Source organism: Rhincodon typus, chromosome 2 (genome assembly GCF_021869965.1).
Source record: "Rhincodon typus isolate 14 chromosome 2, sRhiTyp1.1, whole genome shotgun sequence".
NCBI classification, from domain to species: domain Eukaryota; kingdom Metazoa; phylum Chordata; class Chondrichthyes; order Orectolobiformes; family Rhincodontidae; genus Rhincodon; species Rhincodon typus.
Genome location: NC_063333.1, coordinates 81508777 through 81536728, shown reverse-complemented (window position 1 = coordinate 81536728; position 27952 = coordinate 81508777). Strand labels below are relative to the sequence as shown.

At 40.0% G+C, this 27952-nt stretch overlaps 1 protein-coding gene across 1 annotated transcript in view; it reads left to right on the top strand.

Moving 5' to 3' along the window:
- LOC109915228 (ATP-dependent translocase ABCB1-like) overlaps positions 1 to 27952 on the top strand; it is a 91958-nt gene that overhangs the window by 13297 nt on the left and 50709 nt on the right. Inside the window, exons 6-14 of the mRNA XM_048611749.1 lie at positions 45 to 236; positions 860 to 1031; positions 3984 to 4108; positions 4406 to 4583; positions 13642 to 13755; positions 14302 to 14412; positions 16283 to 16408; positions 22232 to 22435; positions 26590 to 26760. Of these exons, the coding sequence (XP_048467706.1) occupies positions 45 to 236; positions 860 to 1031; positions 3984 to 4108; positions 4406 to 4583; positions 13642 to 13755; positions 14302 to 14412; positions 16283 to 16408; positions 22232 to 22435; positions 26590 to 26760 (1393 nt within the window). The remainder of the gene's footprint in view (positions 1 to 44; positions 237 to 859; positions 1032 to 3983; positions 4109 to 4405; positions 4584 to 13641; positions 13756 to 14301; positions 14413 to 16282; positions 16409 to 22231; positions 22436 to 26589; positions 26761 to 27952) is intronic.

Here is a 27952-nt window from a genome sequence, read left to right as displayed (position 1 = left end):
CAACTTCCTGCAATGTTTTTACTCAAAATTCTTCATTACTATAGGTTTGCCCTCTACTTTATGGGTCTTGGGTTCGCTGCCCTGATTTTAGGCAGTTTACATGTCACCATGTTTTTATTGGCTGGCATACGACAGACTGGAAGAATAAGGCAAAAATTTTTCCATGCAATTCTTCATCAAGAAATGGCTTGGTTTGACTCAGTCCAAATAGGTGAACTAAACACAAGGCTGCTGGAGTAAGTAATTGAGCTTTAAAATCTAGCTGCTCTTTATGATTATCAAATATTGTAAAAAAAGCAGCTTAATTCATATATTTAATTGGCCCAACAGCATATTTAAGCAACTTTATTACTCTACCACAGTTATATAATGGCCATATTTCTTTCTATATCACTTTTGTCTATTTCTGTATTTTTAACAGTTACTTAGATTTTCCTGCGATTGCTGTTTAAGTTACTTATGACAAAATGCATGTATGTTTCACTTCTTTCTCTGAAACTACTGTCACATATGAAGGTAACAAAGGTGGATCTTTCAGTCAGAGCATGGAAGTTGTATACCTGATCTTTTGATGTTTGTTGATAAGGAAATAGGTAAATATGTTTGATGTCTGTATGGTAGCGGAATGTAATAACTTATGCTGACAGGTCACAAATAACTCAAAAAGACTGTCATACAAGATCCTGTCAGATCCTTTGTAGTTGCTACATTGGTGTTTCTTGGTAGCATTTAAACTATGAAAAACTATTTTACATAACCATAGAAAATTGTACTCATAATATTAATTTAATGTGACATTGTTTAAGTTACATAATTATACTGATGACAGTAATTAACTCTGTATCTTTTACACTAACAGAGATATAAATTCTGTCAAAGAGGGTCTCGGAGACAAGATCAGCATATTCACACAGTTATCTAGCACTTCTGTGACAGGATTTATCATTGGATTTGTCTATGGATGGAAGCTTACACTAGTCATATTGGCAGTGTGTCCCCTTATCATGGTCATAGTAGCAGCATGGACAAAGGTACAAGCATAACATATCTTTTCAATAAGTTTAATACCTGATCCCAATAAAATGGAGCCAGTATGCTATTAAGGCTGTTACTGTATTTTAGAGAAGCTAATAAACAAACTAGTAATGTAATATGCATAATGATAGTTATGGATGTGTGAAATGAATCTACTTCAATAACAGTGAGAAAGAATAATGTCATTTGTGACAAAAGACACTGGAAATAAAATATTGGGAATTAAGTATTTAACAATAACTTACAAATTTACACCAATTTCAATTTTGTAACAGCTACTGCAGTAATTGTTTTAAAAAGGAATAGGTCAAACAACATATATGAAGCAAAAAAGACACGTTATGAAATTTGGTGTGTTAATTCCTTATCAGATCAAAAACTGAGACTTAAAGAGACAGTTTAATAAAGTCAGAAACAGAAAAGACAGGAGAAAGAATCAACAGATACACTAACCATTGAGAGGCAGTTACTATGTCTAATATACTGAAAATTGCTAAATATAAAACTTGTGACATAGAAGTTCATGGAGATAATTCTGACCTTGATCAATCTCAATTTTTATTTTCACTGACTTTGATAGAAATGAAAATCATAAGGATTGAATATTGGCAGCTGATCCATATCACCCATATTACATTCTCACCCAAAGTCAAATTTAGGTACCCCCACATCTGATCATCCAGACATGTAAATGACAAATGTTCAAGTTGCTTGTGGCAGAGGGATTAAATAAACAGAGAGAAAGTCCATAGAAAACTAAAAAGGAGGTAAAAACATTAGTTTCAGCAAATATGAAATTTAAAACACAAGTACATTCAAATCAAACATGATAGATTACTCAAATGTGATTAGAAAAATACTTGAAGTTGATCCAATGAATTTTATCAGCAGCTTCAATTATACAAGCCAATAAAATGCCTAATTTTCAATATTTACGGTTATTGTGGTTTTATGGAATGGAAAGTAGATAGGTATTGAGTATTTAACACATTTTATGTTCAACATTTGTCAACGCTATTTCAGGTAAAATAACATTTTTTATTAAACTAAATTGCATGAAATTGAAATTCATTATTAGTACCTAATGCACGTCGTAATTAGCTTGACCTGCCCAAGTTATGTCAAATGTAAAAAAAAAGTGGCATAAAATAATATCCAGATTACGTTACATAGTGCAAATATACATGCTATTGAGAAGTTTCTGAAATGTAATTTTAAAATAGATCTTTAGTACAATATATATTCTGTGAGATACAGAACATCTTAGATTTCATATAGCACCTTTGCTGGACATAACAAGGAAAAAATAACAGCACATATTCTCAGTGAAATGCCAAAGTTGAGGCTTAGGGGGCTTTGTAAATTTGACACGAAGTATTTCTAATTTGTTCAGAACAGAAACTAACAAAGTCAAACAGTCTTAAGCCATGTTGACAAAACAGTAGACTAAAGTCAAAATGTAGTGATCAAATTTTATATTAATTTGATTGAACTGTATCTTGAATATTGGTGCCAATGTTTTCTCAGGGCCATGAAGAGACTAAATTGAGAAGGTAAGGGAAGAGTTGGGAGTTAGGGCAGGTGCACAGGTGGATTTCTGGATTATGGATCCAAAAAGAAGTGTTTCCCCAAAGTCTTGCTGTAATAGCAGCAGGATCTCTTTGACACTTTTTATCAGGTTTCTTCTGTGACAGTTAGTTTGAGTGACAAACTGACTTCCCATCAGGGGAGAAAGCATGAAAGAGAAGACTGTAGCTATGGAGCTGAGAGAAGTGAAAATGGGGTGGGAAATTATACGTGGGGTAGTGAGGGGGGGATCACAGATGGGAGATCGAAGCTGGAGAGACTGAAGTTATGCTTTTTAAATGTAGACTGAGGTGAAGAGCAGAAATATCAAAGCTCATCATGGGTCTCAAAGTTGATTTAATTTGTTTTGGGCTGGAGACAACATTCCTGCACATTGTGGCCAACAGGAAATGCTGTAAAGACACTTACCTGGCTCTTTTTGACTCATTTTAACAGTCAACTTACCCAACTCCAAGAAACTAACTGTGAAATCAGCTGAAATTGAAGTCATCCACTCCCCTTAAATAATTTCAATAACTGAACTCTCGAGAGTGGAATGTTTGCCTTCCACTCTACCTAAGATTACCTTGGAAGGAGAAGATGTCACAAAGTTTTGGAAAACACATGGAGCTAGCTGTCTCACATTGCTACAATGCAATAAACCACTGAGTGGTTCTCTCCACTAATGGGATGCCACTGTCAAACCAAACATTTGTGTGGCTACAGTAAATAATAATGTGATAAATGTTTCAGTGCAGATGGGAATGATGGGAATGTAGGCTGTATGTCCCAACAACTGGCAGACTTTATCAAACAACATGTCCAATTGGCCATCTGCAGCTGGTAGCATGCCACTCGTGCTTAACCAGCCCATGCTTACAATCCCCAGAAAAATATACCTACTTTTAGACATGATACTATTGTTGGAAATAATGTATTGAATAATCCAAACCGTGGTAAGAGTTACACAGGAAACTATTTTAAGATCATCAGTCGGGTTCACAGTGTGGTACATTAATAAATGCTAGAACCCGTGTCACCAGCAACATGGGAAAACCCTGAACAATCAGAATCAACCTGCCTGCTCTGAGAATTAAGATTGACAGTTAACTGTTCTTGCTGCACCACCAGGCCACTGATGACTCAACCAATCAATACCCTCTTCTCATAACATATAAAATGGTGCATTTTTTCTCAAGTCTGTTCCTTGCATCCTAGTTTTGTTGATTGCAAGATGAAAAGCTTTGATCTATTGTCTCCTTTTAGCAAAGTTTAAGTTTTGCCCTACCAAGCACTGACAATAATTTTGTCTTCCAAATTTAAATAAGTGCAGTTTTGTCCATTTTATATATTACTTATCACCATCTCTTACACTGAAACAGATGTTGACAACACTGAACAGTAAGGAACTGACAGCTTATGCTAAAGCAGGGGCAGTGGCTGAAGAAATTCTAATGGGAATAAGAACAGTCTTTGCACTTAATGGCCAACAAAAAGCACTAGCAAAGTAAGTTTCATTCTAAGTTGACCTATGGCAACTCTGACATTGTACAATGCAAATAAATGAAAATTCTACATGTGTTCTGAAAATAGAATCATTGTTTGTCAATTTTTAAAGATATATTACATAACAGTTCGAACTTGCCAACAGCACAAGAAACTTTAGATAGTTTACAATCACTGCGTACATGATTTGTGTCAGAAAGATGTACAATTGCATTTTATTCTTTGGTGAATAATAATACAATGAACTGTAAAACACTTTACAGTTTTTGTGGTCATTCCTTATTTCTAATCGTTTCAGATATGAAGCCAACTTAAAGCATACTAAAGATATTGGAATAAAGAAAGCCGTCATCACAAATATTTTTATAGGACTTCAGCGCTTTTTCAGTTATGGTGCCTATGCTCTTGCATTTTGGTATGGGTCCAAACTAGTTGTCGATGAACCTGAAAATTATTCAATTGGACGAGTTTTGATTGTGAGTATGGTATTTTGGTAGTTGAATTACACATCGTTTTGCAGAATCATTTTGTCATTTGTCACTGGGCGATGACCTAGTGGTATTGCCGCAAGACTGTTAATACAGAGACCCAGATAACATTACCTGGTCTGACCTACATGTGACTCCAGACCCACAGCAATGTGGTTGACTCTGAACTGTCCTCTGGGCAATAAATGCTGCGTAGCCAGTGACCCCCCCCTCATCCTGTGAACGGAAAAAGAGAAAATATTAGGATCGGAGCAATATTCTCTGCCATTTTTGTTTGCTGTGCACTGCTGTCTTTTTGAATTGCACCAGTCCTGAAGACTGCTGTGTGACCCTACATGAATGCATCTTAAAGGGAACATTGCATGTATGTGGCCTATTTGTTCCCTGTGCAGAATGGCCCTAACTGTTGAGCACCCAGACACCTTCAAAGGAGCATTGCTTTGGAGTCTTCTACTTGGACACTTCACATTTTGTTGCCTTCTGCTCATTTATTTCAGCCAGTAGGAGAGTTAGAAACAGGAAACTTCAGTCCCCCAGGTTTGTATAGAAGATGGCGGAAATAAAGAAAAGAGAAGTTACTATATCTAGGTTTACCAGGATCTGCTATAACAAGGTGTAGAGCTGGATGAACACAGCAGGCCAAGCAGCATCAGAGGAGCAGGAAAGCTGACATTTCGGGTCTAGACCCTTTCTGAAGAAGGGTCTGGACCCGAAACATCAGCTCTCCTGCTCCTCTGATGCTGCTTGGCCTGCTGCGTTCATCCAGCTCTACGCCTTGTTATATCAGATTCTCCAGCATCGGCAGTTCCTACTATCCCTCTTACCAGGATCTGTTGTTCTTTTATGGTTTTTGTTCATCTTTATCAATTCTTTCATAAATCTGGGGCACATGCTCCAGATATGTGTAATAACATGATCAGAAAATATCTAAGTCCAGGGGGTGGGCTGGGATTTCATAGTCTATGCTAGCTGGACTATAACATTAGCTGTACCCAGCTATTTCAGTTAGCAGGAAGAAATTTTATTTCACCAACCTGGTCTCATCTGACCAGCTGACAACAAAAACCTGATTACAAGAGAAGCGGGCGTTAATGTCCCACTTCCGAGTTTTCTGATCAGTCATTGAGTGCAGAGATTGTAACAACTTGCACTTGTCAATGGAAGAATTTCTATTTAAAGGGGCTCCAGCAGGGATCATGGTCTGAATGGGTTCCTGAGGCTTGAGCATGCACAAGAATCAAAACACCACATGGGACAGCTACCTGCTGGCTCTCTTTTTCCTGGAAGTCCTGGGGCAGCTGGGAGAACCCACAGAGAGGTATTGTTTTTCCAAAAGAGAAGAGGATGAGGTCAGTTTCTAAGATCAAACAGGCACACAGCGGGAAGCAGCAGATGTAATGACCAGCAGGAATTTGGTCCCTCGCATGGGGCCAGAGTGCTGCAAGTGGTTCATTGACGTCATGAGGGCAAGAAAGGTGAATGACATTCAGTTTACATAATAGTAAAACAAGCAGCCTGCTTCTAGCTCTGCTGAAGCCCCATGGAGCATATGTAATAGGAAAAGGATTATTCATTTTGTTAAACCAGGAGTTGTGTACACATTGAATGTAGGAGTTGGGATGTAATCTTGCAGTTGTATTGGTGAGGCTACTTTTGGAGTACTGCATATAGTTCTGGTTGACCTGTTATAGGAAGGATATTCTCCTTTTCCTTCTCCTATGAGGGGTAACACTGAGCTATCACCTTCATCCCCCCTCCAGCTGCAAGCCTCTCTGCACTATGGCCTGGAAAGGGCTATCACACTCGGGTGGCAAGACTGACATATGAAGAGAAATTGGATCAGTTAGAATTATTTTTACTGATGTTTAGAAGAATAAAGGGGGGTTGGGGAGGAATCTCAGTGAAACCTTTAAAATTCTAATGGAACTAGACAGGCTAAACACAGGATGGATGTTCCTGATGACTGGGGGGTCTAGAACCAGGTGTCACAGTCGCAGGAGAAATTTCTTGCAGAGAATGGTAAGCCTGTGGAATTCACTACCACAATTGAGGCTAAAACATTGAATATGTTCGTGAAGGAGTTAAATATAGTTCTAAGTGCTAAAGGGATCACAAAGTATGGGGAGAAACCAGGAATAGTGTACTGAGTTGGGTGATCAACCATGGTGAATGGCGGAGCCAGCCTGAAGGGCCGAATGGACTACAGCTGCTCCTATTTTCTAAGTTTCTTGTGAAAGGAACTGCATCTACAACCTTTCTGCACAACTTTGCTGATGGAAGCACTTCTCAGTGACTATGTCTTACCACACACCTTAACTGGATCTTGAGCATCCCAATAAACTGCTCAATGAGTGACGTGTTGATTGCGGAAAAGCTCAGCAGGCCTGACAGCATCTGTGAAGAAAAAAATCAGAGTTAACATTTCGGGTCTGGTGACTCTTCCTCAGAACTGAGGAAACTGACCTGAAATGTTAACTCTGATTTTTTTCTTCACAGATGCTGCCAGACCTGCTGAGCTTTTCCAACAAGTTTGCTTTTGTTCCTGATTTACAGCAGCCACAGTTCTTTCGGTTTTGACTGGGTGTTGATGTTGCTCTGGTTGTATCTTTCCTCAGCAGGGTTCCTTGTTGCTGCCACCAGCCATGTTCATAGTGGGTAACTCTCAGCTCCAAGAATCCACCCAATGGTTCTACTTGAAGCAACTAACCCTTTGGGAAAACAATGAAATCACGGCAGTTTCCAGGATATCTTGCATGGATCTACATGACAAATTTTGCTGATCCTGGAGCACAATCCCCTCTGACAATGTTTACTGGTTGATTTAAGAACACCTTATGGTGCAGCTTGTTAATGTAGCTAAGAGAACCCAACTGCAGCAAATGTGAAAGACCTATAATCATCTAAAGGAGGTCTTCTCAGTGGGCCAAGTGAGCGCACACGCATTGGCCCTCACCACAACTCTGAAATTCTCTGTTCTTGGCTCCTTCTAGGGTTCTCCTAGTGACAGGTGAAGGATCTCTCAATCTGCTGCAGACAACTTGTATCTCCCAAGTGACCGACGCAATTTACTGGAACTGTCACTTGTATCCATCTTACTTCTGATGAGGCGTAACACCACTAGAAGATTAGAGGTCTTTCACATTTGAAGCAGGTGGATTAACCCAACCACATTAACACGCTACACACAAGGTGTTCTCAATCAAGGGGGAGGCCTTCTCAGAATTTGCAGATGTCAGCAACAAGTTGTGTTTGAGTTGAGTCTCCTGAGGCACTGATTCTTTACCTGCATACCCTGTATCGGAGGTCTCTCCTTCTTTTAATTGTAGCTCTGTGTAAGCTCATAGATTTGGATCTGTGGATTTACCAGTGGCTGGGGAGAATCCAGCTTCTGGCATTGATCTTCCTGCTCCTGGTGTTGTGAATACAATTGGTGCTATTCCTATTGTTACTCATCAGAGGTCCAAGCTTGAGCAATATAAGCTGCCCGCATAACATGGGGAAGGGGGTTGACAGCAGTACGAGACAGATCAAGGTGAATAAAATGCAAATCAGTAGAAATGGCTTCAGAACTATTGGAAATGCTTAACAAAGAAGTGAAACCACACTCAGAAGAAGACTTGTGCAGATAAGACTTGGTCACAGGGTGCAGGTCCGGTCTTGAAAGATTTTCAAGCCTGTCAGGTTAATTTGATCAATGAGGCACTCTGGATAATCCAAAGTGGAGGATGGGAAAAATTTGTGGCTGTAAAACCTGCTCCTTTTATGAGGTATTTTAAGTGTTGGAGCTGATTTTCTTGAATTCTAGGAACAGGAATTACTGTTTAACAAGCTGTTGCATTGTTTTAGAACTTTGGGGGAAAAAGAAATCAAAACAATGGCACACTAAAAAGGAGGAAGACAGACAAAAGGTAGTGACCACATGGGAAGTGATTCAAACAGAGAAATAAACCTAAAATGCTGTGAGACCCAGCAGTGAATCTGCACAGCTACTGCCTCTGCTGTTTAGTAAAAGAAAAGGACTGGATTCTGAGGAGACAATATAGGAAGTTAGGCTGGAATTATAAAGTAGGTCCTCGAGCGTAGTTATATTTGGATTATTCCCAGTGCCATGGGCTAGTGAGAGTAGGAAAAGGAGGATAGAGCATATGAATGCATGGTTGAGGAGCTGATGCAGGGCAGAAGGATTCACATTTTTGGATCATTGGGATGTCTTCTGGGGTAGCAGTGACCTGTATAAGAAGGACAGATTGCACCTGAATTTGGAAGGGGACTAATATATTGGCAGGGAGATTTGCTAGAACTGCTCGGTAGGATTTAAACTAGTCAGGTGGGGGTTGGGAGGACCCAGAGAGATAGTGAGGTAAGATATCAGTCTGAGATTGGTACAATTAGGAAAAGGAGTAAGTCAAACAGACAGGGCAGGCAGGAACAAAAGTACGGAACAAAGCAGGACCGATAAATTAAACTACATTTATTTCAATGCAAAAGGCCTAACAGGTAAGGCAGATGAACTCAAGACATGGTTGGGAACTGGGACAGGGATATCACAGCAATTACAAAGACATGGTTCAGGGGTGGTCAGGACTGGCAGCTTAATGCTGCAGGGTATATATGCTATAGGAAGCATTGGAAGGCGAGCAAGAGAGGAGGGGGAGTGGTGTTTTTGATTAGGGATAACATTATGGCTGTATTCAGGGAAGATATTCCTGGGAATATGTCCAGCGAGGTTATTTGGGTGGAACTGAGAATAAAAGGAAGGGATGATCACCTTATTGGGATTATACTATAGACCCCCCCAATAGTCAGCAGGAAATTGAGAAACAAATTTGTAAAGAGATCTCGATTATCTGGAAGAATAATAAAGTGGTTATGATCGGGGAGTTTAATTTTCCAAACATAAACTGGGATTGCCATAGTGTTAAGGGCTTGGATGGAGAGGAATTTAAGTGTGTACTGTACAAGAAAATTTCCTGATTCAGTGTGTGGATGTACCTACGAGAGAAGGTGCAAAACCTGACCCAATCATGGGAAATAAGGCAGGGCAGGTGACTGAGCTGTCAATGAGACAGCATTTTGGGGCCAGTGACCATAGTTCTATTAGTTTTTAAATAGTGATGGGGAAGGATAGACTGGATCTAAAAATGACAGTTCTAATTTGGAGGAAGGCTAATTTTGACGGTATTGGGCAAGAACTCTCAAAAGTTGTTTGGGAGCGGATGTTTGCAGATAAAGGGATGGCTGGAAAATGGGAAGCATTCAAAAGTGAGATAATGAGAGTCCAGAGACAGTATGCTCCCGTTAAGATGATGGGCAAGGCTGGTAGGTGTAGTGAATGCTGGATGACTAGGGAAATTGAAGTTCTGGTCAAGAATAAGAAGGAAGCATATGTCAGGTATAGAGAGCAGGGATCGAATGAATCCCTGCAAGGGTATAAAGGCAGTAGGTATATTCTTAAGGGGGAAATCAGGAAGGCAGAAAGGGGACAGGAGATAGCTTTGACAAATTGGGTTAATAATTAGGTGGAATCCTCCTTTCCACTGTTTTGAAAACAAACATGTACCAGATTAGACAATCTCTGGAATACAATGTAACAAAACCAGAGTCAAAAGTCAATAGAACTGGCTTTTTATGCTAAGTCTGAGGTTCAGTCTGAATATCTGTGTTGTGTATAGGCCATGAGTGAGACACTACTGGAAAAGGCACGTGTTTTGGAGTAGATCTGTAGCTTGGGTTGTGGGTGTTGAGGTTGGTTGGCTCGCCGAGCTGGTTTGTTGTTTCGCAGACGTTTTGTTACCATGCTTTGTAACATCATGAACCATGCTATTAATAAACACATTGAACTCGACCCCATATACATTCCACTATGAAGGAAAACCGGAAGTGAGGCAATCCATCTCAAGGATCCCAGAGTTTAAAAACCAGATGGGAAAACGTACCGACGCTTCATCGGAAGCTGCACTGAGGATGTTACCCAGCATGGTAACAAAACGTCTGTGAAACAATGAAGCAGCTTGGCGAACCAACCAACCTCAAAGCACTTGTCTTATGTAACAAGAGACAAATATATTCCATAATAGCATAGGTACAGGTTAAGAAGATGAAGGATGCTTGTATAAGGTTAAGGAAACAAGGATCGTAAAAGGCTCTAGCGGGATACAAGTTTGCCAGGAAGGATCTGAAGAAAGGGCTTAGGAGAGCTATAAGGGGGCATGAGAAAACCTTCGCAGATAGGATCAAGGAAAACCCCAAGGCTTTTTAGACGTACGTGAGGAATAAGAGAATGACTAGAGAAAGGGTAAGGCCAATCAAGGATTGCAAAGGGAATTTGTGCACAGAGCCTAAAGAGATAGGAGAGGTCCTTAATGAATACTTTTCTTTGGTATTCACAACTGAGAGGGACCTAGTTGTAGAGGAGGATAGTGTGAAACAGGCTGGTAGGCTAGAGGAGATGGATGTTAGTAAGGAAGATGTAGCAGGAATTTTGAGGACCTTAAAGATGGATTAGTCCCCTGGGCCTGATGGGATTTATCTAAGGATTCTATGGGAAGCAAGGGAAGAGACTGCAGGCCCTTTGGCGATGATCGTTTCATCCTCACTGTCCACGGGTATAGTACCGGAAGATCGGAGAGTGGCAAATGTCATTCGCTTGTTCAAGAAAGGGAATAAGGATAACCCCGGAAATTATAGGTCAGTTAGTCTTACTTCAGTGGTGGGCAAATTATTGGAAAGGGCACTGAGAGATAGGATTTCTGATCACTTGGATAGACACAGTTTGATTCATGATAGTCAGCATGGATTTGTGAGGGGGAGATCATGCCTCACAAACCTTATTGATTTCTTTGAAGAGGTGACCAAACACATGGATGAAGGTGGAGCAGTGGATGTGGTATACATGGATTTAAGTAAGGCATTTGATAAGGTTACCCATGGTAGGCTCATGCAGAAGTTAAGGAGGCATGGGATAGGGGGAAATGTGGGAGATTGGATTCAGAATTGGCTGATCCTTAGAAGATAAAGGGGGGTAGTGGACAGAAAATATTCAACATGGTACTCAGTTACGAGTGGTGTACCACAAGGATCTGTTCTGGGTCCTCTTCTATTTGTGATTTTTGTAAATGATTTGAATGTAGGAGTGGAAGGGTGGATTAGTAAGTTCGCGGACGTTACGAAGATGGGTCGTGTTGTGGATAGTGCGGACGGCTGTTCTAGATTACAAAGGGACATTGATAGGATGCAGAGCTGGGCTGAGAAGTAGCAGATGGAGTTTAACCCTGAAAAGTGTGACGTGATTCATTTTGGAAGGAAAATCTTGAAAGCAGAATACAGGGTTAACGGAAAGATTCGTGGCAGTGTGGAGGAGCAGAGGGATCTTGGAGTTCATGTCCACAGTTCCCTGAAACCTGCCACCCAGGTGGATAGAGTTGTTAAGAAGGTGTATGGTGTGTTATCGTTCATTAATAGAGGGATTGAGTTCAAAAGTCGTGAAGTTATGTTCCAGCTATACAAAAGCCTGGTTTGGCCACATCTGGACTATTGTGTCCAGTTCTGATCGCCTCATTACAGGAAAGATGTGGAAGCATTGGAAAAGGTGCAGAGGAGATTTACCAGGATGTTGCCTGGAATGGAGGGAAGGCCTTCTGAGGAAAGGTTGAGAGAGCTAGGGCTTTTCTCTTTAGAACGACAAAGGATGAGAGGTGACTTGATAGAGGTGTATGATATGATCAGAGGTATAGATAGAGTAGACAGCCAGAGACTTTTTCCTAGGGTGGAGGTAGCTATTACGAGGGGGCATATTTTTAAAGTGAGTGGAGGTAGATATAGGGGAGACGTCAGAGGTAGGTTCTTTACTCAGAGAGTGGTAGGGGCGTGGAATGCATTGCTGGAGAGGATAGTAGAGTCGGCCTCATTAGGGGCATTTAAGCGTCTATTAGATAGGCATATGGATGATAGTATAAGGTAGGGGTGGAGGTTAGATAGACCTTAGGATTAGGGTAAAAGTTCGGCACAACATCGTGGGCCGAAGGGCGTGTACTGTGCTGTACTGCAATATGTTCTATGTTCTATGTTCTACAAGGTACATTGATTAGTTAGTCTAACTTAAGCCTGTGAGGATTCAGTGATGACATTTGTCTCTATCAGTACCTCATACTGAACTGCCTGATTCTTCACATAAAGGTCGGATGATATTTTCAGATAGGCTGGAGCACAACCCAATTTCAGCATTAACCTTTTCATAACAATTATTTTGTTGAACACTTCCTACTCCTGAACCTGCACCCCCCCTTATCAGTTAAATGCTTCTCAGTATGGCTTTGGGATACTCTGCCCTTGTGCTGTCAGCGTACCTATGTGTGTGCGTGTTCTCTAGTGCACTTATGTCTGCTGTCACAACTCTCAAACCTCAGCACTTGCCCTATCATACACTGCAGCAGGGGCAGAGGTCATCGCATACAGATTCAGTCAAATGTAACAATGTATATTGTAACTGTTAACCATTCACTCAACATCCCTAACCTTGCAAACATCAGTTCCCCATATATCTGCTCCATACAGAGCAACCTGATCAAACGTACCAGCAAGCAACTTTTGGACAAGGAAGTAGGAAACATGGGCAGTTACCAACAAGTTCCTTGCGACAATGCCCATTTGTTGAATGTTTTCAGCCATTATGGCAAGGGTGCTTCATGCTGAGCAAATGCAGGACATACCAGGGCCTCTGTGCAGCCAAGCCCAACTGTAGTAAAACCTCTTAAAGACACAAACTATGCTGCATATTACCCCGAGTGTCCCTTTAAAGTGGTGGACTCACCATCTTAAACTCAGCAAGTGAGGCAACCATTGCTTGGCTCTGGGGATTTGCATTGGCTGACAAATAATTATAGTGGGTGATAACCAGGATCCTGTTTTCATTAACGTATAGTCATAAAATGTGGTCTGTTATTCCGTATAAATTCCCATTTTTTATGTGGGATGTCAGAAATGCAACTCAGTGTTCTGTTAAATTCAACTCGAAATCTGCAACTAGCCTTCCATCATCACTTTGCAGGTGTTTTTTTCCGTGGTCGCAGGAGCGTTCTCACTTGGCCAGGGACTATCGAACGTAGAAAGTATTTCAAAGGCTCGAAGTGCTGCTTACAACGTGTATAGTCTTATTGCAAAGGTAAATAATGCTTTCCATATCTGTTCCGCTGCTAGTACCCAGGAATTACTTGACTTGTTTAAAACTGATACTCCCAGGAGTGATGTGGTGATTAATCCAGCAGCTCAGAAGGTCAATGGTCCATTCGCAACGCTCTCATGCAGTGGTAATTTTAGCCAGGTGACCAGTTGGGGCTTCATCAACCAAGACTAGAGATTACAGAAATGACCCAATCTCTTGCTCCTGTTCATGTACTAATGTTTCCTCCTGGAAGGTGTTCATGTTTGAACATTTGGTTGAATTTTCGATAAGCATTGACCATCCAGGCACTCAAAAACAGAACGGTGAGATTGTTGCGATAACTGAAAGTTTCTTGTGTACTGTTCAAAAAGTACAAATCAAGAACTGAGAAGAGGGGTAAACTAAAAGAAAAATGCAAAATGCTGGAAAGAGAATACAAACCAGAAGATTTATGGAGTTACTTGGTCACCTGTCACAAAAGAGAGTTGATGCTTCTTCAAAACATCACAACCCAAATGTCTTTATTTTGAATTCTTTTATTTGCAGCATCGGCCCATAGACAGCAGCTCCAAAGTTGGTCATAAGCCAGATAATATCAAAGGAGATATTGAATTCAAGAATGTTCACTTCGCCTACGCAACTAGACCAGATACAGTGGTACGTATTTTTCAATTAATCCCCTGTAGCTTTGGAAAATATTTAAATAGCCAATGGAAACATATAAATTTATTTTAATAGATCATCACAATGAAAAGACAATGTGTAAAAATGAAGGCCAGAATTACAATTAAAAACCATTTGGAAAACCCCAATTAAACTCTCGCTGAACCATTTGCGTTGATAAGCACACCCTCAAATTAAGCTTGATACCATCCAAGTCAAAGCAATCCAGGGATCGGATTCCTCTTTTGGGATCAAGCCAATCCCCTACAAACTCAGGAATCAAACACTTGACTGGTTTCAAATATTGAACGTTCCTTAATTTCATTTGCATCCCCAGCGTCAGGATTTGAATGTCAAGCCTATTCCCATATGCCCCTGGGATTAGGTCTGCCCCGCCCCCCCCCCCCCATTTTGAGGGCAAAGCATCTCACCTGCCCAGTTCTGTGGCCTCCTCCCTGACTAACTGGAAGAACAATTTATCACTCAGGCTGATTGCTGGGCATGAACTCCATCAAAGATTAAAGATCCAAACTTTTCAGCTTACTGTCAAATCTCCACCATTCCTCCCAACATGCAACCCAGGTGAATCAAACTGGTGGCTCAAAGAATTAAGTATTTTCCTTGAAGATTTAGTTGAGTCAAATCCAACCTGCTTTCAAACATTAAAAGCTGCATTCTATCAATGCTACGTTCTAGTCCCAGGAGAACCGTAGTATTCCACTGATTATTTCCTTATATTCTTTGGTGCATTTCCTTACAACTTGTAATCACATTCTTCGCCATGTACTTATCCAGTTCATTTGTAAATGAGTTCATGAATAGTGCTCCTTTTAATTTAAAGTTACTAAATTTGAATGAGTTATTTCCATTAAAAATGCACACAAACTTTGTCCTTTTGTTAGTAAATTTTCATTTTTCTTGACAGTCTTTTCTTGCAAAAGTGGCTTTAAGGCTGAATAGGCTGGGGCATTTTTCCCCTGGAGTGTCTGAGGCGGAGGGGTTACCTTGTCGAGGTTTATAATATCATGAGGGGCATGGATAGGATGAATACCCAAGGTCTTTTCCCAAGGGTAGGGGTGCATAGAACTAGAGGGGATAGGTTTAAGGTGAGAGGGGCAAGATTTGAAAAGGACCTGAAGAGTAAATTTTTCACGCATAGGGTGGTGCATGTATGGGACGAGCTGCCAAAGGAGATGGTGGAGGCAGCTACAATTATAACATTTAAAAGGCATCTGGATGGGTACATGAATACGAAGGGTTTAGAGGGATATGGCCCAAATGGGACTAGGTCAGATCGGGATGTCTGGTCGACATGGATGAGTTGGACCAAAGCATCTCCTCTAGGACTCTATGACTATGAGTTAAAATCCTATATTGTTGATTGGCCTTCAATTAGTATTGTTGATTTGCTTTTACAGATTTCTTATTAAGGAGCATTTTACCTTTGATAATGAATTATGTTTCAGTTTGTTTCATGTTCCAGCTTGTATTCCCCAACATTTTTAAAATCCATCTCTAAACTGAATAATTTTCAGCATTTGGTGCTCAGTCATCAATAATAATCTTCAAGAAAAGGTATAACAGTCCCATTTTTGGTAAAATGGGTGAATTATAGAATAGTCCATAAGGTTTTTTTACAGTATTCATCAACAAATATCTTGCAAACTATTATAATTTGATATTCAGTACTACCTTCTTCTGAATGCAAGGTTAAAATGTTGACATGGACAAATTAAAACAAAAGGCATAAGTAATCTATGTAATATATGTTTGGAAGCACTATTTGGCCGTGACTTTTAAGTTGTATTATTATTCATAAAACTTTTTTATAAGCTTGTAAATCACAGATTTCTTTTAATCTCAGATTCTTAAGGGCTTGAACATGAAAGTTTTGAGTGGACAGACTGTTGCATTGGTTGGAGCCAGTGGTTGTGGTAAAACTACAACAATTCAACTGCTCCAGAGATTTTATGATCCAGAAGAAGGAGAGGTAAGGTTGTGTGGTATTTACTGAGCTCTTGGGAGAGGACCATGTCATTTATGTCACATATCAATTCTAACTTAAATCTAGTTTTGAAGAATCTGGCCTCGAGAGCAGATTTCATGGCATTGAATAAATATTATCCATAGGTTTCAAACAGCATCATATCCAAGGTCAACAATTACCAAGAATGGAAGGTTGTTATGTATCAACAATAATTTTGTAATAATTGAAAAATATGCTGGCTATCATGTTTTAAGTCTTGATTTAGAATCCACTATTGCAGAGAATTAAAGGAATGGATAACCTTGAAACATCTTCATGAATAACATTTCATGGTATCAAATGGCACTTGTTAAGAAATAACTTGTTCACTGGCTTCTGATCTTATTACAACCTTGGTCCAAACATAGGCAAAAGCTGAACTCCAGAAATGAGGTACGAGTGACTGTCTTGACATCAAAACCACCCTTGTCTGAGTGTGGCATCAAGGATCCATAGCAAAAGTGGAGTCAGTGAGTATTGAAGGAGTTCTCTCCATTGTCTGAAGTCATAACTAGCACAAGGGAGGCTGGTTGTCGTTGTTGAAGATCAGTTGAGCGAGTTACAGAATATCTCTGCAGGAATTCCTCTCAGCACTGCCCTAGGCCTAGCCATCCTCATCTACTTCATTAATGATCATTCCTTCCTGATTAGATCACAATTAGGATGTTTGCTGATGATTTGAAACATGATTTCCCACTAACAAAGCAAAGTTGACTCTACGTTACTAGCTTGACTTTACCTAAGAATGATGTCTTTGATAATAACTCCTAATATTTTCCCAATGGCAGATGTTAAACTAACTGGCCTGTAGTGCCCTGATTTCAGTCTTCTTCCCTTTTTGAATAAAGGACTTGCTTTAGCTATTTTTCAAACTAATGGAACTTCCTGCAGATCTAGTAACTTTTTGGAAAATTAAAACCAAAGTCTCAGTAACCACTTTTAAGAACCTAGGGCGGAAATCATCAAAACTCAGAGACTCATTGACTATGAGTTCCTATAATTTGCTCAGTATTACTTTCCTGGTGATTGTAATTTCTTGACTTTATCCCATCCTTCCAGTTACTAATGTACAGCTGCTTCTGGGATATTACTTCTATCCTTTTTCCTTTAAATTTAAACTATTTTTCTAATCAATCTATTCAGAGTTCTTATTACACATCTCTGGGGGAAGGTGGGACTTGAACATGGGGCTCTTAATCCATGGGTAGGGACACTAAACAATGCACCACAAGAGCACCACCCCCCCCCCCCCCCCCCCCCACCCCCCCACCGACCGATGTAAAATACCTGTTCAATTCATCTGCCATAACTGTTGATTATTGAGACTCACTTTTTATAGGCCAAGACTTGGTTAACTTCTTTTAAAAGTATACATAGTCTCCTGTAGAGACCCTCCCCCAAAGTGTGCAGGCTTACCATGCAGCTAATGACATTAGTTGATCTCTTAGAGCTAGAGGGCCAATAAGAGATCTTTTAATATGGCCCGAGCAGAAGTTTGCCTTCCCAATTTTGAGAGCACAAGGACACTTTATGATGGACTTCTAAATTTAAACAGTCCCTTTGGCTGTGGTTGATTGGCTCGCTGAGCTGGTTCGTTGTTCCACAAATGTTTCATTACCCTGCTGGGTAACATCATCCGTGCAGCCTCCGATGAAGCACCATTGTATTTTCCCTCCTGGTTTTTAAACTCTGGAGTCCATTGAGCCGGATTACCTCACTTCCGGTTTTCCTTGGAGTGGAGTGTATATGGGGTCAAGCTCTATGTGTTTGTTGATGGCTTTCTTCTCTCTCATGGATAAGGAGAACCACCAAGATCCTTGGACAAACAAAGCAGAGACAAGCACGGGAATTCCTAGAAGCCTGGTACTCCACGAAGAAAGCCATCAACAAACACATAGAGCTTGACCCCATATACACTCCACTGCGAAGGAAAACCAGAAGTGAGGTAATCCAGCTCAACAGACTCCAGAACTTAAATAACAGGCGGGAAAACACAACGGCATTTCATCGGAGGCTGCACTGATGATGTTATCCAGCAGAGTAATGAAACATCTGGGGAACAACGAACCAGTTTCATGAGCCAACCAATCACACCATCCACAACCCAAGCTACAAATCTACTCTAAAACCTTAGATTCCCCTTGGCTGATGGGCCACTATAAGGGAAGGCTTCAAAGTTTGCCTAGAATGCTAGCCTCCTATTCTGTTGCCAACCTCCAGGCAGCTGGGTTTTGATGAATGGTGTCTTGGAAACTGTTTGTCTAAAAGGTCACAGTCGGCCTTTGACAACAGAATGTAATTGGCCATCAAGCTATCATTAAGTGGCCACCTGCTGCTTACAGGCAGAAAGCCCTGCGGTCTCTGGCTCTGCTTGGTGATGAATGGTCTGAGAGCAGGATTGTGCCAGTAAGGGAACGCCAACTAGCTGGTGGCATGGAATTTCATGCTCACCACTCACATCCATCAGGGCTGAAAAGTCCAGATCACTGATGTTTGTCTGTTGTTACATAATTAATTTGATATTTATGCACAAGAGAATGGAATTGAGATTTAAAGTTTCAGCTGGTGGATCTCATGCTGCTGCCAACCATCTTTATGCCAGCAACCCACTGCCCTTGACTCTTACCTCTTCCCACATGTGAATCATGTATCAGTTGACTGCTACTTATCATGAAGTCACCTTCAATGTAAAGGAAAATAAATGCACTTTTGTGACATTTCTCATGAATTCGAAATGTCCTAAGGTGTTTCAAAAAGCAATTTCAAAGGAATGATTCAAAGCTTGCTTGGTATGTAGAAAAAGAGGGATCAAATTTACTTTCTTGTTCAGACAGAATACATTCTGAAAACACACAAACGTGTTTGAATATTCTTTCAAACTAGCAGTAATTTAAATTTTACATTTTAATTGTAACTCAATTAGTTTATGCCTGCTGAGCTATCTTAAGCAAGGGTTCCATTATTCAAGCAATTAGCATTAAATGGTCCATCTCTAACTGTTGAATACCCAGGCGACTGCCTTGTTAATGAAGCAGGCGATGTAGGGACCTTCACATTCAGGGGGCTATTGTCTTTTGTTGTTTTACAGATTTGCTGTTTTCATTCCAATGGAGTTGATTGCAGGATGTATATTCATGCAAATCAGGAGGGCATTTTGACCAGAAGTTTAAGTCATATTTAATTTGTATTTTTAAAAAGTTTGATTTCATGTTTCCATTTGATAGGTTAAACATTGTTCTTTGAGGAACCTGTCTGTCCTTTTATTTGAACCACAAACCTTCAGAATTCGGGTACAGCAAGTAATTAGGAAGGAAATGAAACATTGGCCTTTATTGCAAAGGGATAGATTATAAAAGTGGGGAAGATTTGCAATGACTGAACAGGACATTGGTGGTACCACAACTTGAGTACTATGCATAGTTTTGATCAGGTTGTGCCTATATTTGTTGAAGTTTCAAAGAATAAAACCCTATCTAATTGAAACATTAGATTGTGAGGGTGTTGGCAGGCAAGACGCTGATGTGATGTCTCCCTCTCTGGGGGAATCTAGCACTAAGCAGCAAGGTTTATAAGGAGAAAATTTATTTGAATGTTGTTAGTTTTGTTGTTAGCTAGAATGTCTTGGAACAGATTGCTGAGTCATGATGGATTCAAATGGTAAAAATTTAATTATGTACTAACGAACTGTGTCCTGCTTATATAATTATGTCTTTCTCTACTGAAGTTATATTCAAACTCTCCAAGGCTTTGTTATGTGTTCTCTACCATCATTATAGGAGGTGCTATTCTTGCAATCCCAGACAATAAGCCTTATAACCTTAACGGAATTGGGCTTAGCTTTTCACCATGACTGAGACCTTCTTTGACACAGCAAAAATGTCAGGAAGAAGCCAGGATTCCTAAATTCCTCCTTGAATCTGGTACCTCTGATTATTATGCAGTTGTGATTAGAGGCAATCCATAGATTGTGCATACATGGGTCTTGGATACAGCTAGCCATTTAAAAAATCATGGGAGTTTGGAGCCTCTAGAGAGTGGAGATTACACCAGATAAGAGCAGGTCTGATGTCAGTGAATTGAATATCTAGGGGAAGATGGTGTCATTTTGGCACATACTTTCCAAGCTATTTTTATGTTAATTGCAAATTTAGCTACCACATTTTTGATTGTTTTATCTAAGTCATTGATTGTAAATTATAAAAAGTTGAAGATGCAGCGCAGGCTCCTGTGGGACATCACTCAACACATCTTGACAATATGTTTCAAAAACAAAGGCTGAAATAGGGGCTAGAAGGCCATGACAAAACTCAAACTGAGAATTATTGAGCGGGTTTTCTTTGAGCAAATGCTACTTGATAGAACTATTATCTATTAACCCATCCTATCACTTTGTTGATGATTGGGACTGCCAAAGCTGTCAACGAACTACCAGAATATTCAAAGTGGTCAATGAGGAGTCAAATTTGTCAAAGCTATCATAAACAGTCCAGGAGAAATAAAAAGACTAAAAAAAAACACAAAAACAATACATGGTATTTCAGTAACAAGAACAGAAATTGCTGGAGAAATTCAGCAAGTCTGGCAGTGTCTGTGGAGAAAAAGCAGAGTTAACATTTTGCATCAATGAACTGAGGATGTAAGCAGGCTAATTCAAAGGCACAACTCTAAATACTAACTCGGCCTTGTCTGCACAGATGCCGCCAGACCTGCTGAGTTTCTCCAGCAATTTCACAGGGTAATTTGACAATATTGTCTTAGTGACAGGAGGCACTGTGTGACTGGAAGCCTGTGTCGATTGGCATACCACAGGGTACGGGGCTGAGTCTCTTGCTGTTCATTATTCATCTACATCAATGATCTAGACGTAAAACTAATAGTTATTCTGGAATTAACATTAGGGAAGACCATCTCATGTCTTCTGCTCTGCGAGAGTCAGTGAACTATGTGCAGAATGGGATCTTTCTAACGGGGGTCACTACAATTCTAGTTGATAACTCTTCTCTAAATCCTCCTGTCAGTCACCAATTACACTTTCAATCCTTCCACTGCATCACTCCATCTTGTCATAGGAAAAAAATTCTTGTCTCCTTTTTCATCCTGGCAGTCCCATCTCTATCATTTACCTCATCACATTTCTCTCTCTTTCGAATATAGATGATTGATTGTATCATTTCACTTTCTTCTTAGTTATATTCTTTGGTGCTTCCACAATCTTCACTGTCCCACTGAAGAATTGATTCAATGTTTGTTCTTTCTCATCACTTCACACAACTTTTCAGCAACTTCATCTCACAAGTATCCCTTTATGTTGTCCTCATATTAGTCATGTGTCTTCATGATGTAACAAAGCCAGTCTCACAACTGTCTTTATGGATTTTTACATTTAGCAATAATTCTCAATCAAATAACAATGATTATATATCTAATAACTTCTTCTTCCTGTTACTCCAACTAGAGCTAATCTATTGTTTAATTTCCGTTTCCTTGCTCCAATCTTCTGTTATCGATAACTCCAGGTAAACAATTCAATTACTCCTTTCCTTCTCCTCAAACTGAATGGTTCTAAGCCAACGAAAGATAATAAACAACTTAAGAAAATTGGGAAGAGACCATAAAACAAAATCAGTTGATGACAACAAGTGTACCTGACTTGCATGTTTGATATGGGGAAAAGCAAATGTATGGAAGGATATATAATACATAAAGCAGACAAATTACTTTGGCAACTGCTAAATGAACAGCATAGAAAATGGTTAACTAAAAAGTAATCAATATCTGTTCTTTTAGATCACTGTTAATGGGCATGATATCCGTACTTTGAACGTGAAGTGGCTGAGACAACACATTGGCATTGTTAGCCAGGAACCAATACTATTTTCCACAACAATTGCTGAAAACATACGGTATGGTCGAGAGGATGTAACTGATGCAGAGATTGAGCAAGCTGCAAAGGAAGCAAATGCTTTAGACTTTATATCAATGCTTCCTGATGTAAGTGAATCTTTGAATTTTACAAAAACACAAATCCTGCTTACCTTGTTTTTGTCTTGAGTGAGAAGATTTCTTTAGAAAATGTTTTTATGTTGAATCTCTCTCCTTTCTATTTGTTGTAAAATGCTACATCTGTGTCTATGAGTTATAGAAAATAGCCTGGACACAAATGCCACCAGGCCTAATCTCTGGAGACTTGCATACATTGAAGTAGGAGTGTTTCTTTTTTTGTTAGTCAAATGTGTTCAAAAATATCCTCTTGTGCAATAACATTGAAACGTCTAAAGAGCATATGCATTGATTGATTGCTGAATTAGGAGTATTACATGCTCCCTGTTATTACAAATGATAACAGAATACAGTATACTCTAATATTTCACTATTATCACATTTAGTTTCGTGAAAATTATGCAGATATTAATTTGGTCTGATTAATATAAATGAGGCAATCTTATAAGTCATGAAATGACTGTAGGAGGGTATAGATGGACTGATTAGCAAGTTTGCAGATGACACTAAGATTGGTGGAGTAGCAGGTAGTGAAGGGGACTGTCGGAGAATGCAGCAGAATATAGATAGATTGGAGAGTTGGGCGGAGAAATGGCAGATGGGAGTTCAATCCAGGCAAATGCGAGGTGATGCATTTTGGAAGATCCAATTCAAGAGCGAACTATACGGTAAATGGAAAAGCCCTGGGGAAAATTGATACACAGAGAGATATGGGTGTTCAGGTCCATTGTACCCTGAAGGTGGCAATGCAGGTCGATAGACTGGTCAAGAAAGCATACGGCATGCTTTCATTCATCGGACGAGCATTGAGTACAACAGTTGGCAGGTCATGTTACAGTTGTATAGGACTTTGGTTCGACCACATTTGGAATACTGCGTACAGTTCTGGTCACCACATTACCAAAAGGATGTGGATGCTTTGGAGAGGGTCCAGAGGAGGTTCACCAGGATGTTGCCTGGTATGGAGGGCGCTAGCTATGAAGAGAGGTTGAGTAGATTAGAATTATTTACATTAGAAAGACAGAAGTTGAGGGGGGACCAGATTGAGGTCTACAAAATCATGAGAGGTATGGACAGGGTGGAGAGCAAGAAGCTTTCTCCCCAGAGTGGGGGACTCAATTACTAGGGGTCACGATTTCAAGGTGAGAGGGGAAAAGTTTAAGGGAGATATGCGTGGAAAGTTCTTTACGCAGAGGGTGGTGGGTCCCTGGAACGCGTTGCCAGCGGAGGTGGTAGAGGCAGGCACGATAGCGTCACTTAACACGTATCTAGACAGATACATGAATGGGCAGGGAGCAGAGGGATACAGATCCTTGGAAAATAGGCAACAGGTTTAGATAGAGGATCTGGATTGGCGCAGGCTTGGAGGGCCGAAGGGCCTGTTCCTGTGCTGTAATTTTCTTTGTTCTTTTTTCATCATGCACTGGTCAGACAGCAGCTATGATATTATCAACGATCTGTTTTAAACAATCCATTATTGTCCTTTCATCTGCTTTGCACTAACGTCCGAGTTATTTTCTCCATAATCTCCCCCCTTTCTACCTTTTTCAATCTTTAAGATAAAAGTGAACTCTTTAGACAGTAGTTTCCCATTCAAAGACTGAGCATAAAAGCACAAGAGATTGACAGGGACAGTGCTGTGTTGTGTTAAACTGTGATAACTTGGTGTATCTTCCAACAATCAGGCACTGAATTGGTCACCAGTGGGCTTATGACCTCATCAGGTCGGGGAGCATGGCTCTAATTGGCCACCCATTTTGCTATATCCAGTTCCTCAATAGTTACAGACTAGATGGATTAGGGCTTTAAGTGGTGCTCAGGTGGTCATTAATTGATCAGTTAAAGGCCTCAATTGGCAGCAGGGTGGGATGTTTAAGTTTGAATGTTCCCAGTCAGAATTTAGTTCAGGTAGAAGTGCGAATGTAGCAGGATTTTGGGATACCATAATTCTGCCTAATTAAATTGCTTTTCCTATTCCAGAACCATTATCTCCAGGACCAGGGAATGCTTCCCAATGTCTAAGGCTCTGCACATCTGTCTTGATATCTCTTTCTGTGACTTCGTGTCAAAAAGGTCTTCATTGTTAATGTTCTTTTTCAGTGAATTGGGATATTTTACTATTGTAAGATCACCATATAAATGGTAACTTTTTTTGTTGTTGCGTGGAGAACCATAACACTGCAGGTGAACTACTCAGACGACCAACTTGAAGGAAGCAGCACTATTCATACAAATGGTTAATTTCCTGACTACAATTTCTAGGCAATTTTCTCATTTTTTTCTACTAAGACAAAACATTTGTTCACATAAAATTAATAACCAGCTGACATTATTATTAAGACCATGTATCTTCAATGGCTGCAAAAGTAACTCGGTGGTTGAGGTATAGTCCACCTATATGAGAGCTGTAGATCTTCTATTGTTCCACAATTTAATTCAGGTTAATATAGCTCATTGTTTTAAACATAACAGAAATTACTGGAAATATTTAATTTTAATTCAGGACAGTGAGATGCATAGTGAACAGTGCTCATTGATCAAATAGACATAATGGTACAAATTTTACTGAGTGGCAAACAAACAGCACAAGCTTACTTGTTTCTTATCAACATGCTTCGTACTTACACTTGGCCCTAGACTATTCATGCGACATTTACAAGATACTGTCAGCTGGACAAGCGAATAGAGCAAGCACTTCCTCGCTTATGAATCACAAACAGCTAGCAACTAGTTTCAGGGAAAGCTGCCCTTTATTTCACTTGGAATAGAATATAAAAATAGGGACATCTTAGTAAAATTGTACACAACACTAGTCAAACCACAGCTGGAATACTGTGAACAGTTTTGGGCCCCTTATCTACTGAAAGATATACTGGCATTGGAGGCAATCAATATATGTATGAGGAGCTGATGTTGGGATGTTCTTTCCACACAGCTAATGAAGATATGCTGCATGTCAGATAACAGTTTCCAGATTTTGGTGTTTAATTGCACATGCTGTTGTGATCCCTGTGGTGACCAATAAATTTCGAAAGATATTTGAATCCGCAGTCACACTGCTGAAAGGATCACACAACATATGCAAGCTTTAAGGTGTTTATTTCACAAACTAACAGCAACATTGACTAGTTAAACTTACTAGCAAATAATTCGTTAAACTACAGGAAAAACAGCCCTTCTAATATTTAACATAACTAAAAATCTCACACTACAGTTGTACTTTTTATCCCACTCTCTCCAGAATAATCGTTTTCACAACGATCAGTCCAACATCACTACCAGTTTCCAATGGATTTTATCGTGTCACAACATCAAATAATCATCAAAAGGCACTTTTCTAAGTTTGCAGAGCTCTCCTGAATTGATTTTTTTTCTTCTTAATCATTCAGGGGATGAGGGTTTCACTGACTAGGCAGCATTTATTGCCCATTCTTAATTGCCCAGAGGGCAGTTATGAGTCAACCCCATTTCTGTGGGTCTGGGGTCGCATGTAGGCCAAACCAGGTAAGGATTGCAGTTTCCTTCCCTAAAGGACATTAGTGGACCAGATGGGTTTTTCCGACAATCGTCAATGGATTTATGGCCATAATTGGACCCTTAATTCCAGATATTTATTGAATTCAAATTCCACCATCTGCCGTGGTGGGATTCGAACCGGGGTCCCCAAAACATTACCTGGGTCTCTAGATTAATAATCCAGCAATAATACCACTAGGCCATTGCCTCCCCATTCTGTTAATCATTTCCCCCACCCACAGTCATGCCAGGATGAATTTTTTCGATTCAATGTATCTTTGTGTATCTTTTGAGCAGAGACCATATTCCTTTCCACATTCTGCCTGGTAGCTCACACACAACTTTCGGTTTCTTCTGTCTACATACCACACTAGCCATAGTCATTGTCTTTTTCTGTGAGAACTCTATTCTCCCTGTCGAAAAAAATTGGAGACTGAAAGTCTTTCCACTGTCAGCACATCTACTCTTTCCTTTTTTATATTCACATGAACATCTTGCACCTCTTCCCACTAAATCAAACTTGCAACCCCTCCTCTTAGTAATCAAGCCACTTAATTTTTGTTGGGCAGATATCATAACTGAGGTATTTTTTCCCCAAAAGTTTACTTTATGTACTTTTGCAATTTTAGAGATTTAATACAATGGTTGGTGAAAGAGGTGCCCAGCTGAGTGGTGGACAGAAACAGAGAATTGCTATTGCTCGTGCGTTGGTCAGAAACCCAAAGATCCTTCTGCTGGATGAAGCAACATCTGCTCTTGATACTCAGAGTGAATCTATAGTGCAGGCAGCATTGGATAAGGTAAGAAATTGTCAAGGAAATTGCTATTAAAGTTCACAGCAGTTCTTTCTTGAAACTAACTATAGGAGAATATGCGATCAGTTTCACACTGTTAGCACCACCGAGCACAGTATGGAAACTATGGGCTCTTGCAATGGCTATCTACCATATGGGAGTGCAATGCAAAATGAGTAGTTGATCCAGTTTCTGCCAGATAGATTAGATTAAGGTTACCTGATGACTGTCCATTCCTGTTTTCCAGGTATAATCTGTATTCCTGGATAAACCAATCCCCAAAACAATCCCACGTTCTCCAAAGAAAGGGAGAGGTGATGGCCTGGTGGTATTATCACTGGACTGTTAATCCAGAGACTGAGATAATGTTCTGGGGACCCAGGTTCAAATTCTGCCATGGCAGATGGTGGAATTTGAATTCAATAAATATCTGGAATTAACAGTCTAATGATGACTGTGAATCAGTTGCCAAAAAAACCCCTCTGGTTCACTAATGTTCTTTAGGGAAGGAAACTGCCATCCTTACCTGTTCTGGCCTACATGTGACTCCAGACCCACAGCAATGTGGTTGACTCTTAACTGTTCTCTGGGCAATTAGGGATGGACAATAAATGCTGCCTAGCCAGCAACACCCTCATCCCATGAATGAATAAAGGAAAAAAAAATAACTCTCCAACTACATGAAACTCAAACTTTAAGTTATCATCTTGGAATATTTCCAATGTGTAACAGGTCCTTAACGCAGTATATGTAATATGATTCACCATAGATAAAATATCTAATAAATACCTAAACATTAAGAATGCATGAGAGAAAAGGACACAGAACATTTCTATTGTAATTATTGCCATTAGCTATAACATAAATGGTGCAGCACTATTGCAGTTGCTTGGATGCTGACTGGTGTATCACATAATACACATGTAACATTCCAGACTTGATATAAATTGAAAATAGTGTTGTCAAAATTTGTGTATTGGCAGCTTTACCAGGCGGCTACTGAAGGATTTTCCTTGTTCACAGTCACCTGAAAAGGAAACATCTTTGTTATGTTATAAAAACCGAAAGATCTGTGGGTGCTCTAAATCAGGAACAAAAACAAAGTTGCTGGAAAAGCTCAGCAGGTCTGGCAGCATCTCTGAAGTAAGAAACAGAGTTAACGTTTCAGGTCCAGTTCTGAGGAAGGGTTACCAGACCC